This window comes from Malaclemys terrapin, chromosome 1 (genome assembly GCF_027887155.1).
Source record: "Malaclemys terrapin pileata isolate rMalTer1 chromosome 1, rMalTer1.hap1, whole genome shotgun sequence".
Taxonomy (NCBI): domain Eukaryota; kingdom Metazoa; phylum Chordata; order Testudines; family Emydidae; genus Malaclemys; species Malaclemys terrapin.
In genome coordinates this window covers 3,289,277-3,306,636 of record NC_071505.1, presented here as the reverse complement: position 1 = coordinate 3,306,636, position 17,360 = coordinate 3,289,277, and the positions used below count along the sequence as shown (strand labels likewise).

At 43.5% G+C, this 17,360-nt stretch overlaps 1 protein-coding gene across 1 annotated transcript; it reads right to left on the bottom strand.

The window, feature by feature from the left end:
* Window positions 1-15,412: 15,412 nt before the first annotated feature.
* Window positions 15,413-17,143, bottom strand: LOC128830538 (claw keratin-like). The gene is made up of 2 exons (XM_054016386.1): window positions 17,114-17,143; window positions 15,413-15,982 (listed from the first exon to the last, which is right to left on the bottom strand). Exon 2 carries the CDS (start codon window positions 15,959-15,961, stop codon window positions 15,413-15,415), a length of 549 nt encoding a protein of 182 aa, XP_053872361.1. The 5' UTR covers window positions 15,962-15,982; window positions 17,114-17,143.
* Window positions 17,144-17,360: the final 217 nt, after the last annotated feature.

The window sequence follows — 17,360 nt, the reverse complement described above, 5'->3', positions numbered from 1 at the left end:
ACCCACTAGAAATATTCATGGAAGAAGAAAGAACCAGGAAATGAACAGCAAGATACAGATTCACCCCTGATCTTTTGGACATGGCTTTCAGAAGTGCTGTGCAAACATGGCTCCAGTTGAACTCTGTGGGAGTTGTGTGTGTGCAGCACCTTGGTCTGATAGCCATGCTGCATTTCTAATGTTACGCTTTATGACTCTTTCTGCCAAGGCTTTCCCAACCAAGTGCTGATTCTCTTTTTCTTTTGTGGACTCATTCTGAACTACACACAGGCTGTTTACATTGACCCTGCAGTGTGAAGGAAACAGAGGCCTTAAGATAGGCATCACTCTAAGTCCCTCTCAAGGAGAATTAGGCCCTACATATTCTATCCTTTATATCAATACGTACCTTTAGCAACTCACTTTTTAGGGGAGGGATAGCTCAGTGGTTTGAGCATTGGCCTGCTAAACCCAGGGTTGTGAGTTCAATCTTTGAGGGGGCCACTTGGGAATCTGGGGCAAAATCAGTACTTGGTCCTGCGAGTGAAGGCAGGGGGCTGGACTCGATGACCTTTCAAGATCCCTTCCAGTTCTAGGAGATGGGATATCTCCATTATTTTAACCTTTGCTACTTCACATGTCTAATGGAGAAGTTGTGTAGTCTCTGCTTCTATATTCCTTTGTCTCATTTCACACCTGACTGGGGTTAAAAAAATAGAACTTAAAATGGTTTCAAAAGGGGACTTGTTTGTCAACCTCTGGAGCTGCAACAAAGCACAAAGAACATCTTGTGTGAAATACATCCCATTGACGCAGGTGATGGGTCAGAGACCTTCTTGAAACACTGGAAATATATTTTTTCCGCTCTGTAGTATTTCTTCCTGCAACTGTGTTCTGCCAATTTCATTTGCATTAAAAACTCTGCTGCATCATAATATCTGTCTTCTGGTTCTCTTTGTTTCTTTGTCCTTTTTTAAAAATTGCACTAGACGAAATTCCTCCCTGTGGAGCCAGCAGCACTGGGAACTTTTCAAGTTGCACCTTCCAAAGCCGTGCTGTGATAGGATAATCCGGCTTTTACATTGGTTGACAGCATTCTGCAGGCCCTGAGTACCCAGGTGGAATTCCTCCTTGTACTACATGGTTTAGCAAATAGTCTTTCCCTGTAAAGACGAGACAGAGTTTCATTTTAAGAATGTACGTTTTTCTTTGGTTTCAAGAAGCCCAATCACATGGTTCACAGTAAGCATCTGTGTGAGACTTTAAGTGACCAGGTTTGCGTAAGGAAAAGAAAAGTGGCCCCCATGTACCTTATGTTTACTGCCGTACCTGCTGTGTGTTTTAGGTTTATCTCCATGGCAGAAAGATGTCTTGCTTCACAAACGTGTGGAGCGACATTTCACAAAGCATGCACAACAGCTGCAACAAGCCAGACGTAAGGCAGTGCCCTGACTCTATAGCACTGATCCAACCCCCACCGGCTGTCATGACCTTCCCAGGAGCAATTCTCAGATCTTTCCCTCAGGAAAGCAGAGTGGAATCCTGGGGTGCCATTGACGTTGGCGGTGGTGATAGAGGCTTATCAAGTTATGGAGGATTACACTGTAACCGATGACCCAGTGATTATGGGAGATTATACGCTTATGGGGGCCAATATGGGCAGGAGGACCTGTGTGGATAAAGGGGCCATATGGTTGTGGGAGAAAATAGGGTTAGGGGGGATTCTGATGGGGTCATAGGTACCTTAATGAAACCTATGGGCCATGCTAAATCGAGCAGGCATATGCATGGGAACAGCAGGAAATGAACAGCAAGATACAGATTCACGTCTGATCACACAGGCCTGGCTTTGAGAAGTGTTGACTACACCCAACTCAGTGTGAAATAATGAGAGAGCTGCATTTCATCACCACCTCTGCAAACATTCCCAATGTTTCCCATGTTACCCTATATGGGTATCCTCGAATGCCTTCCTAGCTATGGGCTTCCTCTATTATAAACTCAGTGGGTCTGATTCTCAACTACACGATGGATTTTACACCATGCTCTAAAATGCAAATGAAGCAGGAGCCATAACGTGTAAGTTACCTACATCTACCCTCACTTGAATGCCTCTTTCTCATACTAGAGCACCGTCAAAAGGATTTAGTGTCAATGAGAATTAGGTTAAGTGATCTCCTAGCCATGAATATGGACTGTTTCTTTCTGCTTTTTATCTTTCTAATGAGCTACATAACGGAGAAACTCTTTGAACCTTTGGTTTTATTGTGTTTTGTTTTAGTTGAGACTGACCAGGGTGAGACAAGTAATTAAAAATAGTGGCAAACTCTACAACTGCTAGGAAGAAGTAAGAGAACTATGTGAGAAATACACCACATTGGAGCTGGGGATAGGATATGGTCGTTCATGAAACCGTGGAAATGTAGTCTTGCTTCTCTACTTCTTTCTCCTTTTTCTTTTTTTGAAATCTTGAATTCTAAGGACACTGAAGAACTTCCATCCTTAACACCCTTACTCTTTACGTTTGATAGGCCTAAAAAAAGAGGCATGTTGAGGTGAAGGTCATAGGGGGGTCAGTTGCAGAAACAGAAATACAACCCAATACTTCTGACCACAGGCTGAGGTCTAGGTTGATCCGTGTTACACGGTGTTACAAGACAAGGTTAGTAACATGTCTGGTTAAAATTTTTTGCATCCTTGAATCTCAGGATCAACAATAAAAAACTAGCTAATATTGTGATCTACTTGCACTGTGGCTTTTTTATACTTGAGGATAATATTTCTCCAAAGGAATTACAAGTCTGTCACTTTTCCAAGGTTGCAGTTGCTTTTTAAATATTAAATTGGGGTATATTTCTGACTCTGCCAGTCGCTCCCTGTCTGACCCTCACCTGAATGTGCCTCCATTTACCTCTGTGGCAAAGAGGTATAATTGTAACTTTCAGGGTGGATTGTCGGAGGCTTCCTCCAATCCAAGCATTTCAAAGCACTTCACAAACACTCATCAAGTTTTATGCAGTCCAAGAGATGAATTACTAAAGTAGTAATAACTTATTACTGGGATTAGATCTTCCAACACGGAAGATTAGATTTAGTTTAAAAATGCATGTCAATGTCACAGATGTCATTCCAGTGCTCAGTTTGTGATTCCTAGCCTTTGAAATTGGGGCTCTTTGATTTTCATTTCATATACCTTTCAGCTCTAGTGATAGAGATTCTCTAGGTTATAGTCAGAAACAGACGATGGAAGAGAGTAATGTAAAGGCCCGATCAGACAAGAAACATTCACATAAAAAAGAATCTAACACATCAGAAAAGGGTAGACAAAGAAACAGTGACAAGTTTTTAAAGTGCCTGTACACAAATGCTAGAAGTCTAAGTAATAAGATGGGTGAACTAGAGTGCCTTGTGATAAAGGAGGATATTGATATAATAGGCATCACAGAAACCTGGTGGACTGAGGACAATCAATGGGACACAATCATTCCGGGGTACAAAATATATCGGAAGGACAGAACAGGTCGTGCGGGGGTGGGGGGAGGGAGTGGCACTATATGTGAAAGAAAATGTAGAATCAAATGAAGTAAAATTCGTAAGTGAATCCACATGTTCCATAGAATCTCTATGGATAGAAATTTCATGCTCTAATAAGAATATAACATTAGGGATCTATTACACTGGTCTACAATTTTTGAGAAGTCGTCTGCTTCAGAGATAAAATGTGCTATTTATTATGTATTTTGATGTGCTGAATTCAAATATGACAAAACAACTGATTGGCTACTCTTTCTAAGTTTTTACATTTTATGTCTATATATATTGTGTAGATAGTAGAGTTTTAATCATAAATTGTAAACCTAGGTCTTTTCATGTGTTTATGGTTGCTTTACATGATAATATTTCACCTGTCCTGTTTACGAAACACTTTTAAAATCAACAAAAGAGTTATATAAATAAAATGTATTATGAAACAAAAGGCAAAAATCTATTATGTACATAGTTTAGTCCTATTCAGTGTCTACTCGGCACTTCTTGGCTTGTCTCTTGTATTCATTAAATGGAGCATCTCTTGTCACTGTCCAGCAATAGTCTGCAAGGATTGATGGGCTCCATTTGCCCAGATAGCGTTTCTCCATTGTTGCAATGTCCTGGTGAAATCGCTCGCAGTGCTTGTCGCAGTTCGGTGGAAAAAAATCTAGATGAGAGTGCAAAAAATGTATCTGTAGTGACATGTTGCAACCAAGGCTTTTGTCTGCCTTGAGGAGGTTTTCCACCAACAACCTGTAGTTGTCTGCCTTGTTGTTTCCGAGAAAATTTATTGACACTAACTGGAAGGCTTTCCATGCCGTCTTTTCCTTGCCACGCAGTGCATGGTCAAATACATCATCTCGAAGAAGTTCACGAATCTGAGGACCAACAAAGACACCTTCCTTTATCTTAGCTTCACTTAACCTTGGAAATTTTCCACGGAGGTACTTGAAAGCTGCTTGTGTTCTGTTAATGGCCTTGACAGAGTTCTTCATCAGACCCAGCTTGATGTGTAAGGGCGGTAACAAAATCTTCCTTGATTCAACAAGTGGTGGATGCTGAACACTTTTCCTCCCAGGCTCCAATGACTGTCGGAGTGGCCAATCTTTCTTGATGTAGTGGGAATCTCTTGCACGACTATCCCATAAGCAGGGAAAACAACAGTACTTTGTGTATCCAGTCTGCAGACCAAGCAAGAGAGCAACAACCTTCAAATCGCCACAAAGCTGCCACTGATGTTCGTCATAGTTTATGCACCTCAAAAGTTGTTTCATGTTGTCATAGGTTTCCTTCATATGGACTGCATGACCAACTGGAATTGATGGCAAAACATTGCCATTATGCAGTAAAACAGCTTTAAGACTCATCTTCGATGAATCAATGAACAGTCTCCAGTCATCCGGATCGTGAACGATGTTGAGGGCTGCCATCACACCATCGATGTTGTTGCAGGCTACAAGATCACCTTCCATGAAGAAGAATGGGACAAGATCCTTTTGACGGTCACGGAACATGGAAACCCTAACATCACCTGCCAGGAAATTCCACTGCTGTAGTCTGGAGCCCAACAGCTCTGCTTTACTCTTGGGTAGTTCCAAATCCCTGACAAGGTCATTCAGTTCACTTTGTGTTATGAGGTGTGGTTCAGAGGAGGAGATGGGAGAAAATGTGGGTCCTGTGACATTGATGGTTCAGGACCAGAAGTTTCATCCTCTTCCTTTTCCTCATCTGACTCAAGTGAGAATGATTCTGGTGCATCAGGAACCGGCAGCCCTTCTCCGTGGGGTACAGGGCTTATAGCTGATGGAATGTTTGGATAATGCATAGTCCACTTTTTCTTCTTTGACACACATTTCCCAACTGGAGGCACCATGCAGAAGTAACAATTGCTGGTATGATCTGTTGTCTCTCTCCAAATCATTGGCACTGCAAAAGGCATAGATTTCCTTTTCCTGTTCAACCACTGGCGAAGATTTGTTGCACAAGTCTTGCAGCATATGTGTGGGGCCCACCTCTTGTCCTGATCTCCAATTTTGCAGCCAAAATAAAGGTGATAGGCTTTCTTAACCATATAGTAGGAAGAGATAGCTCAGTTTCTTAACCATAGTGGTTATACTGCGCTTTTGTGATGCAAAAGTCACTTCACCACAAACATAGCAGAAGTTATCTGCACTGTTCACACAAGTACGAGGCATCTCTGCTCACTTTGGCTAAACAGAAATGTGTCCCTTTGCAAAATCAAACACTGACAAATAAGAGAGCACGACACTGTATGATTTCTAGAGCTCATATAGGGCAATTTGTTCAGCAGAGTGATCTAAGATTCGTTATGATTGCATCATCCATGACTTCTAGGAAAAACATGATGCAATTCATATCATGTATGACGCAATACCAACTTCAGATTGCATCATTCACTGTTTTGCCTAAAAAGCAAGTACTGTCCAAACCCAGTCATAGATTTATTCATAGATCCAGTCAAAGATGTATTTTCGTCATTTCTGGTTTAAATTGAGATCCCTTCCCTTTATAACTCACTTATCCTCCGCCATTCCCAAGTCAAGGGTTGTATATACTGACCCAATAGCATATCTTGAAAACTAGAGCCAATCAACAATTTTAAGCATCATTTTCATTCTCAGTGACCTAGAATTAGTAAAGTTTCACTCCATTTATTTCAGAAGCATTTTGGCTGTAGAGCAGTGTTATCGACCACCTGACCAGGACAGTGATAGTGATGATGAAATGCTAAGGGAAATTAGAGAGGCTATCAAATTTAAGAAGTCAATAATAGTGGGGGATTTCAATTATCCCCATATGGATTGGGAACATGTCACCTCAGGACAAAATGCAGAGACAACATTTCTCAATACTTTAAATGACTGCTTCTTGGAGCAGCTGGTACGGGAACCCACAAGGGGAGAGGCAACTCTAGATTTACTCCTGAGTGGAGCGCAGAAGCTGGTCCAAGAGGTAATAATAGCAGGACCGCTTGGAAACAGTGACCATAATACAATAGCGTTCAGCATCCCTGTGGTGGGAAGAACATCTCAACAGCCCAGCACTGTGGCATTTAATTTCAAAAGGGGGAACAATGCAAAAATGAGGGGGTTAGTTAAACAGAAGTTAAAAGGTACAGTGACTAAAGTGAAATCCCTGCAAGCTGCATGGCCGCTTTTTAAAGACACCATAATAGAGGCCCAACTTCAGTGTATACCCCAAATTAAGAAACACAGTAAAAAAACTAAAAAAGAGCCACCGTGGCTTAACAACCATGTAAAAGAAGCAGTGAGAGATAAAAAGACTTCCTTTAAAAAGTGGAAGTCAAATCCTAGCGAGGTAAATAGAAAGGAGCATAAACACTGCCAAATTAAATGTAAAAATGGAATAAGAAAAGCCAAAGAGGAGTTTGAAAAACGTTTAGCCCAAAACTCCAAAGGTAATAACAAAATGGTTTTTAAGTACATCAGAAGCAGGAAGCCTGCTAAACAACCAGTGGGGCCCATCAATGATACAGATAGAAAAGGAGCACTTAAAGACGATAAAGTCATTGCGAAGAAACTAAACGAATTCTTTGCTTCAGTCTTCACGGCTGAGGATGTTAGGGAGATTCCCAAACCTGAGCCGGCTTTTGTAGGTGACAAATCTGAGGAACTGTCACAGATCGAAGTGTCACTAGAGGAGGTGTTGGAATTAATTGATAAACTTAACAGTAACAAGTCACCGGGACCAGATGGCATTCACCCAAGAGTTCTGAAAGAACTCAAACCTGAAATTGCGGAACTATTAACTAGGGTTTGTAACCTGTCCTTTAAATCAGCTTCTGTACCCAACAACTGGAAGATAGCTAATATAATGCCAATATTTAAAAAGGGCTCTAGAGGTGATCCCGGCAATTACAGACCGGTAAGTCTAACGTCGGTACCGGGCAAATTAGTCGAAACAATAGTAAAGAATAAAATTGTCAGACACATAGAAGAGCATAAATTGTTCGGCAAAAGTCAACATGGTTTCTCTAAAGGGAAATCATGTCTTACTAATCTATTAGAGTTCTTTGAAGTGGCCAACAAACATGTGGACAAGAGGGATCCAGTGGACATAGTGTACTTAGATTTCCAGAAAGCCTTTGACAAGGTCCCTCACCAAAGGCTCTTACGTAAATTAAGTTGTTATGGGATAAAAAGGAAGGTCCTTTCATGGATTGAGAACTGGTTAAAAGACCGGGAACAACGGGTAGGAATAAATGGTAAATTCTCAGAATGGAGAGGGGTAACTAGTGGTCTTCCCCAAGGGTCAGTCCTTGGACCAATCCTATTCAACTTATTTATAAATGATCTGGAGAAAGGGGTAAACAGTGTGGTGGAAAAGTTTGCAGAAGATACTAAACTGCTCAAGATAGTTAAGACCAAAGCAGACTGTGAGGAACTTCAAAAAGATCTCACAAAACTAAGTGATTGGGCAACAAAATGGCAAATTAAATTTGATGTGGATAAATGTAAAGTAATGCACATTGGAAAAAATAACCCCAACGATACATACAATATGATGGGGGCTAATTTAGCTACAACAAGTCAGGAAAAAGATCTTGGAGTCAATAGTGGATAGTTCTCTGAAGACGTCCGCGCAGTGTGCAGAGGCAGTCAAAAAGCAAACAGGATGTTAGGGATCATTAAAAAGGGGATAGAGAATAAGACTGAGAATATATTATTGCCCTTATATAAATCGATGGTACGCCCACATCTCGAATACTGTGTACAGACGTGGTCTCCTCATCTCAAAAAAGATATACTGGCATTAGAAAAGGTTCAGAGAAGGGCAACTAAAATGATTAGGGGTTTGGACAGGGTCCCATATGAGGAGAGATTAAAGAGGCTAGGACTTTTCAGCTTGGAAAAGGGGAGACTAAGGGGGATATGATCGAGGTATATAAAATCATGAGTGATGTGGAAATTTGGATATGCAAAAGTTATTTACTTATTCCCATAATACAAGAACTAGGGGTCACCAAATGAAATTAATAGGCAGCAGGTTTAAAACAAATACAAGGAAGTTCTTCTTCACGCAGCGCACAGTCAACGTGTGGAACTCCTTACCTGAGGAGGTTGTGAAGGCTAGGACTATAACAGCGTTTAAAAGAGAACTGGATAAATTCATGGTGGTTAAGTCCATTAATGACTATTAGCCAGGATGGGTAACGAATGGTGTCCCTAGCCTCTGTTTGTCAGAGGATGGAGATGGATGGCAGGAGAGAGATCATTTGATCATTGCCTGTTGGTACACTCCCTCTGGGGCACCTGGCATTGGCCATTGTGGGTAGACAGTATACTGGGCGAGATGGATCTTTGGTCTGACCCGGTACGGCCATTCTTACGTTCTTATGTTCTTAGTTCCAACGTGTGACATGCACGTTGCAATTTTCAACTGTCTTTATCTTAAAATTGCACAGGGCAACTGCATTTCTTTGAGGATAATAGTTCTCCAAAGGAATTACAAGTCTCTCAATTTTCCAAGGTTGCAGTAGCTTTTTAAATATTAAATTGGGGTATATTTCTGACTCTGCCAGTCACTCCCTGTCTGACCCTCAACTGAATGTGCCTCAATTTACCTCTGTGGCAAACAGGTATAATTGTAACTTTCAGGGTGGATTGTCTGAGGCATCCTCCGATCTAAGCATTTCAAAGCACTTCACAAACACTCATCAAGTGTTATGCAGCCCAAGAGATGAATTATTAAACTAGTAATAACCTATTACTGGGATTAGATGTTCCAACATGGAAGATTAGATTTACTTTAAAAATCTATGTCAAGGTCACAGATGTCATTCCAGTGCTCAGTTTGTGAGTCCTAGCCTTTGACATTGGGGCTCTTTGATTTTCATTCCATATACCTTTCATCTCCCTATTATTTGTATTTTGAAGTGTAAGGGTAGATACTGAACCAGTGTAAAAGGGAACAGTTCCATGAACTTCCAATTGAAGGAAACCACTTTAGCTAGCCTGGGTTAGAGAAACCTTATTGGGAGTGCATCTCTCTATTGGGAGTTCCTCTCTCTATCCATACTCGGCACCTCAACCCCCTGGTGCTCAGAGCCATGGGTGATGTGTGAACCTCTGACTGGGAGAGGCTACCCCTAGGCCCGCCCCTTCCACCAGTGGCCCTCCACTTCCGGAGTGCAGGAAGGTGGGTGGGGAGCGGCCCCAGCCCCAGAGCACTGGGGGGCTGGACTGGGAGCTGGGAGGACTGGAGCAGCAATTGTACGTAGGGAGTGTCGTGGAAGGGAGCGGGGTCACCCTTGTCTGTCTGGGGAGGCAAAACCTGCCCCTGCCTATGCAACCCGCCACCCGTGCTCAAAGCCAACGTATAGGGAAACCAATGGGAATCATCAGGTACTGCATCTCCACTCATGAGCAGCCAAGAGAACTGTGTCTTGTGAGAGACTTCAGCTAATGAAGAAAAGGAAGAAGCACAACGCTGACAGTTAAGCATACCTTCTTCAACCATCAGAGAGCTGTGGGATGAGACTGGATTCATTGGAAGTTTGACCAACCTAGTGCATTCTGCAAGACCCGTCTCCCACACCACGCTTTTCAGCCACAATTAGAATGAAAATACACCCCCACCAGTGTGGCGACGAAAAAGGAAGGAGACAGAGTGCCAGGTCGTGGTAGCTGAAAAAGCCTCCCAGGGACTTTTCACTGGGGTTTTTATTTTTTTACTTCTCTATTTACAACACTTATAAGTGGTTGAATTTCTGCGCATAGGAGGAGCATACAATACTCATCAACATGACTTAACAAGGTCATATCTTGTGCACGTGAAAGCGAGCAGCGAGGGTGATGATTAGGTCAGCCAATAAATATTTTTAATCACAGGCGTGGGGGTGTAGGCCGCTCCGGTCTTGCAGCCACGGGCGCAGTGTGCCGCAGCCGTGAACTAGCAATTCGGGAGCTGTGTGTCTCTACACACCAGGATTTCTTCTAACCCGAGCAGCACTAAATGCTTCCCTCAGTTGTAAGCCCAGAACGTCATTGCAGTCTGTGGAGCTGTACTGATGTCCACTGGCTCAGTATCTGTCTCTTGAGCTCTGTAAAGGAATGGTTACTAAGAAAGGGAAATGCAAAGCTTTACTGAATGAAAATCAAACAGCCCCAAATTCGGAGGCTGGGAATCATCCACTGACTATTGGCATAACCTCAGAAACCTTAACATGGATTTGTTTAATCCAGCGTTTCGCAAAGGAGGCCACCAGTGGATTTTTTTTGCAGCTACGTCAGTCTCAAGAGCATGGGCGGGATTGTGGGGGTGCAAAGCAGCTGCCCCTTCTGGCAGCGCCCACCTGTTCCTGCTGAGTAGCTCTTACGAAAGATGCGCCGCATTGGTGTTTGTAGTGGAATTGCCTCTGATCATCGAGCATAATATCACTATGAGATCTGGCTTATGTGGAGGTGAACAAGCACCTTGAGGTGAAGGTTACACAGGGAGCAAGTGGGAGAGTCAGCAATAAAACCAATCGTAGTGATTATCACCCCAGGCTCATCACTGCTGCTGAACTGCACTAACTTAGGACTGAATATTGCACAGACACTCTGTGATTCTAAAGAGTGGAAAGGGTTTGGGGTTTTTTCAATTTTTTTCTTGTATCGAGGTGCAGGCCTTGGTTTCTTCATTGTTTAGAAGTTAATCCCTGGATTTTCAGAGCAAGACATTCATTAGGGACATTAGAGCCTATGAATTTTATTTGGAACTTGAAAATTCATATCCCGTAGGGAGCACTGAAAAATCTCACCCCCAATTTTTAATTTAGGCTTTATGAAGAAACTCCCCAAGTTTCCCCTATAAAGGACTAATTCATTGTTGTTCTGGTTTCCTGTGAAACACCTGGTGACTCACACTCATTGAGACAGGATACTGCATTAGATGAGCCACTCGTCTCCTGCAGCAGATTCTACGTGCAGATCCTCGTCTGGTGTAAGTTAATATAGCTCCATTGAGGTCAGTGGAACACCGCAGATTTACACGAGGGGAGGAGATCGGGGTTTGTGGTTTGTTTTGTTTGTTCATCACCAAGTGCTGGTGACTCTCTGAGGTTTACAAACCAAAGCACCGCCTTGTCATGCTGGACTGAACTTGTGTGTTTGTCAGTAGATGTCAGGGGAATGTTGGCCCCTTACTAAAACTTGGTGGGTTTTCTTCATGGCCCTCTCCCAGTCCCAAAAGAAAGGGGAAGGGCCAATGGGGAATCAGGATCCTAAAACTGACAGTCCCCAGGGGCAATGGGGCGAGGCCAACCCTGCAGGTCAGCCTGATTGACAGCACGGCAAGCTAATGAGGGAGTCAGGAGTCCGGGGTCCCATTTCGCTGTGTGAGCTGCAGCTGCGAGAGCAGCAGGCAGAGCTGAGCTGAGCAGAGCCGCAGCCAAGCTGAGGCAGAGTGGGGCTGCGGCTGGGGCTGGGGCTGGAGCCGTCCGGAGCCGGGTGCGGTGAGCAGCTGGGGAGAGTGGGGGGGACCCTGGGCAGCTGCCACCAGCCAAGACGGGGATCAGAACCCTGACGGGGGCCTGATGCTGGGAAGAAGGGTCCTGCCACCTAGAGCCTGAGCATGTGTGGGAACCGCCGGAGCACGTGTCCGACCCGCAGTATCCCTGCAGCACAGCCAGGGTCTGACCAGAGTGTAATTAAAAATTTAAAATTGTCAAACTCTGCAACTGCAATAAAGAAGTAAGAGAACTGTGTGAGAAATACACCACTCTGGAGCTGGGGATAGCTTATGGCCCTTCATGAAACCATGGACATGTAGTCTTGCTACTCTGCGTCTTTTTCCTTTTTCTTTTTCTTTTATTATTCGGCAATTTTTGACTCCACTTTATTTCACATTCAAATATATACTACCTCATACTCTTGGTCTTCTGGTTTAATTGCTCTTCCATTCATTATCTCTTCATATCAGTAACGGCTTCCATATCTCTTAGCCAACAGTGTCCTCCAGGTTTCGATCCCCCTAATGTGATGCACAACTCAGGAAAACTTGAGGCCTATTATCAAAACCATTGAGCATGAAGAGCTCCAGTTTGCTTCAATGGGAGGCTACAGGCCCCTTTTTTCTAAAGAACTGAGTACTCAAAACTCACTGTGAGCCAGGCCTCTGTCATGCCAGCTCCGATCAGCAAAGGGGAATTGGAGCCGGCTGAGTAAGCCCAGTCTGAGTGGCAAACGGGGAACAACGGACAGCCTCGTTAGCCAGGGGCTACATAATGGCTGGCAGGAAGGAAGCCAGGGAAGTAAGAAAAAGGGAAGAGCGAGAGAAGAGAGGCAGTGGGAGCTCTTCACTGCTGGCCTCGGGAGCTAGCAGTCCCTGAGGCTGTAAGATCGCAGCTGTTTGTAGCTACAAGGAGGAGGGAAAGTAAACTGCGAATAAAGAACATGGGTGTTTGCACCAACGCAGAGATCTCTGGCTGGTTTGTGGGGGCAGAAGCTGCACCTTGTTACACTCCCACTGAAGCAAACCGGAGCTGTTCGTGCTCAACATTTCTTGATAATAGACCACAAACTTTCCTGACTTGTGCACCACCACTGGGAGTATCGAAAGCTGGAGGACAATTTGGCCAAGAGATGTGGAAGCCTCTGGTGATATAAAGAGATAATGAATGGAAGAGCAATTAAACCAGAAAACCAATAGTATGAGGTAGTATATATTTGAATTTGAAATACAGTGGAATCGAAAACTGTCCCAAAAAAAAGGAAGAAAAAAAAAAGGAAAAGGAAAAAGAAGTAGAGAAGCAAGACTACATTGTCACGGTTTCATGAAAGGCCATAAGCTATCCCCAGCTCCAAGGTGGTGTATTTCTCACACAGTTCTCTTACTTCTTTATTGAAGATGTAGAGTTTGACAATCAAGTCTGTCTGCAACATTTTTAAATTCCTTGTTTCTCCCTGGTCCGTCTCAACTAAAACAAAACACAATAAAAGCAGAAGTTTGACTAGCTTCTCCGTTATGCAGCTGCTTTTAGAAAGTTAAAAGGCAGAAAGAAACAGTCCATATCATGGCTAGGAGATCACTTAGCCTAATTCTCATTCACACTAAATCCTTTTGACAGTGCTCTAGTATGAGAAAGAGGCATTCCAGTCAGGGTAGATGTAGGTAACCTACACCTTATGTATCCTACTTCATTTGCAGTTTAGAGCATGGTGTAAAATCCATCATGTAGTTGAGAATCAGGCCCACTGAAGCCCATAGCTAGGAAGGCATTCGAGGATACCCATATAGGATAACATGGGAAACATTGGGAATGTTTGCAGAGGTGGTGATGAAATGCAGCTCTCTCATTATTTCACACTGAGTTGGGTGTAGTCAACACTTCTCAAAGCCAGGCCTGTGCGATCAGACGTGAATCTGTATCTTGCCATTACCACAACCATACGGCCCCTTTAACCACAGAGGCCCTTCTGCCCATATTGGCCCCCATAAGCGTATAATCTCCCATAATCACTGGGTCATCGGTTACAGTGTAATCCTCCATAACTTGATAAGCCTCTATCACCACCTCCAACGTCAATGGCACCCCAGGATTCCACTCTGCTTTCCTGAGGGAAAGATCTGAGAATTGCTCCTGGGAAGGTCATGACAGCCGGTGGGGGTTGGATCAGTGCTATAGAGTCAGGGCACTGCCTTACGTCTGGCTTGTTGCAGCTGTTGTGCATACTTTGTGAAATGTCGCTCCACACGTTTGTGAAGCAAGACATCTTTCTGCCATGGAGATAAACCTAAACCACACAGCAGGTATGGCAGTAAACATAAGTTACATGGTGGCCACTTTTCTTTTCCTTACATCAACCTGGTCACTTAAAGTCTCACACAGATGCTTACTGTGAACCATGTGATTGGGCTTCTTGAAACCAAAGAAAAACGTACATTCTTAAAATGAAAATCTGTCTCGTCTTTACAGGGAAAGACTATTTGCAAAACCATGTAATGCAAGGAGGAATTCCACCTGGGTACTCGGGGCCTGCAGAATGCTGTCAAACAATGTAAGAGCCGGATTATCCTATCACAGCAGGGCTTTGGAAGGTGCAACTTGAAAAGTTCCCGGTGCTGCTGGCTCCACAGGGAGGAATTTCGTGCAGTGCAATTTTTAAAAAGGACAAAGAAACAAAGAGAACCAGAAGACTGATATTTTGATGCAGCAGAGTTTTTAATGCAAATGAAATTGGCAGAACACAGTTACAGGAAGAAATACTACAGAGCGGAAAAAATGTATTTCCAGTGTTTCAAGAAGGGCTCTGACCCATCCCCTGCGTCAATGGGATGTATTTCACACAAGATGTTCTTTGTGCTTTGTTGCAGCTCCAGAGGTTGACAAACAAGTCCCCTTTTGAAACCATTTTAAGTTCTATTTTTTTAACCCCAGTCAGGTGTGAAATGAGGCAAAGGAATATAGAAGCAGAGACTACACAACTTCTCCATTAGACATGTGAAGTAGCAAAGGTTAAAGTGAGTTGCTAAAGGTACGTATTGATAGAAAGGATAGAACATGTAGGGCCTAATTCTCCTTGAGAGGGACTTAGAGTGATCATGAATGTAAATGATGCCTATATTAAGGCCTCTGTTTTCTTCACACTGCAGGGTCAATGTAAACAGCCTGTGTGTAGTTCAGAATGAGTCCACAGGAGAAAAAGAGAATCAGCACTTGGTTGGGAAAGCCTTGGCAGAAAGAGTCATGAAGCATAAAATTAGAAATGCAGCATAGCTATCAGACCAAGGTGCTGCGCACACACAGCTCCCACCGAGTTCAACTGGAGCCATGTTTGCACAGCACTTCTGAAAGCCATGCCCAAAAGATCAGGGGTGAATCTGTATCTTGCTGTTCATTTCCTGGTTCTTCCTTCTTCCATGGATGTTCCTGCTGGGTTTAACATGGCCCAGAATATCCACCAAGATACCTACGGCCATATCCTCCATATCCCCATAATCCCCCGTAACCATAAAGGCCTGGGTAACCGCAGTATCCCCCATGGCCCAATAATCCCCCATAACCGTAAAGGCCCGGGTAACCGCAGAGTCCCCCATTTCCCCATAATCCCCCATAACCATAAAGGCCTGGGTAACCACAGTATCCCCCATTACCCAATAATCCCCCATATCCGTAACGGCCCCCGTAACCACCTAATCTCCCTAAACCATACAATCCTCCGTAATGGCCTCCATAGCCGTACAATCCCCCCAAACCATATGAGCCTCCGAAACCGGCTCCGACCACAGGTGCTCCTACAGCTGCCACTTCGCTCTGTTGAGGGAAATTGCTGAGAATTGGTCCGGGGAGGGTCACAACAACCGGTGAGGGTCTGATCACCACTTCGGAGTCAGGGCACTGCCTAACGCACGGCTCGTTGAAGCTGCCAGTGACTGGACTGGGTCGGGCCACCCCGCATTCTGGATACCACAGGCTGGAGAAAGTCATCTTTCTGGGATGGAGGTAAACCTGAAACACACAACAAGGACTACAGATAAGACAAGGTACAAAGGCCTGGTGGAAGAAAGGCTTCAAAGCTCAGTTACAATTGTATTGAGGCATGCAGGGGGCTCGAGAGAGAGAGAGAAGAAGTGGACTTAGTCTCTTTTTGTGTGGTCATGTTGTTGTCACTATTTTCTCTTTCTACACCTCTTCTCCGCTCGCAGTAAACTTCCCTCCCAACCGGCCCCTTGATCCCCTCTCAATGAATAGAATAAGTATAACTATTTCCATATGGACACCTGGGATTCTGGGACCATTTTAGACATTTCTCAAAGAGAATATGGCTGGGATCATGGTAATCACTTCCTTTTGTTTGAGGATTTAACCTCTGCATGCAAACCAGTTGAGTCTGCTACCACACTGTGACTCTTTCGTTGTCCAAAGCTTGGGAGTCACCGAAACTTGCTGATGAATAAACAGAAACTTTGCTTTTCTCCTAACAAATCACTAAAGACAAACTCCTCAGCTGGGAAAAAATGGGTTCAGGTCCACTGACTTCCATGGAGTGACATGAAATTACACCATCTGAGGACAAGCACTTGCAATGGGTATTTCTGCTCAGGAGAACATAGGAATTGCTTGACTGGAGCACAGCGCTTCTCAGCTCCATCCATTCTTGTGTCTCCAATAGTGAGGAGTAACAGCTGCTTTAGAATAAAATAGATGAGCACTGAATTGGTCCTTTGTGGACTAAACTGGGAAAGTTTCTTCCTAATCCAGATAAGTGAAAGGTGGCTAAGGGACTTTTTAACATTTAAATGCCCTAATTCTTTCTCTAGTTAATGGGAAATACGTTTCACAATTGAATATGTGGTTCTTAAAATCCCTCCTTTAGCTTCAAATCATAAATCCGCCAGCTCCTGTCACTTAATAATGACACACTATAGATACAAATAAATAAATAAAATAAAAATAATTTTATAATTAATATTATAAATTGATATATCTATAATATTATATATATATATATAAGCATAAATGTAATTAATAAATAAGTAAAAATCACAGTGAGTACATTCAAGATTCCACCTTAAATGAAAAGTGGCCCGACTGTGAAATCTCTGGGGTTACAAAGAGAGGGAGTTGAATTGTACTTACCGAGTTCACTAAGGAGATGAAGTCCACAGAAGTGTTTAGAAGAGTGCTGAGTCGAGAGCACTTTTATACAGTTCCTAGGACAGCCTGGAGGATCTGCGACGCTGTTTGTGGAGGAGGTCCTAATTAGTGACCAAACAAACTTGATTGCCTTGCTAAATCCTTCTTTGGATGGAGCTGTTTTCCTCACTGTTGGTGATTACTGGGCTAATCTCAGCCTCAGAGGGTGTGACATGCACGTTGCACTCTT

Excerpts from the sequence above, each read along its gene's own strand:
- LOC128830538 (XM_054016386.1), bottom strand. The coding sequence starts at position 15,961 with ATGACTTTCTCCAGCCTGTGGTATCCAGAATGCGGGGTGGCCCGACCC.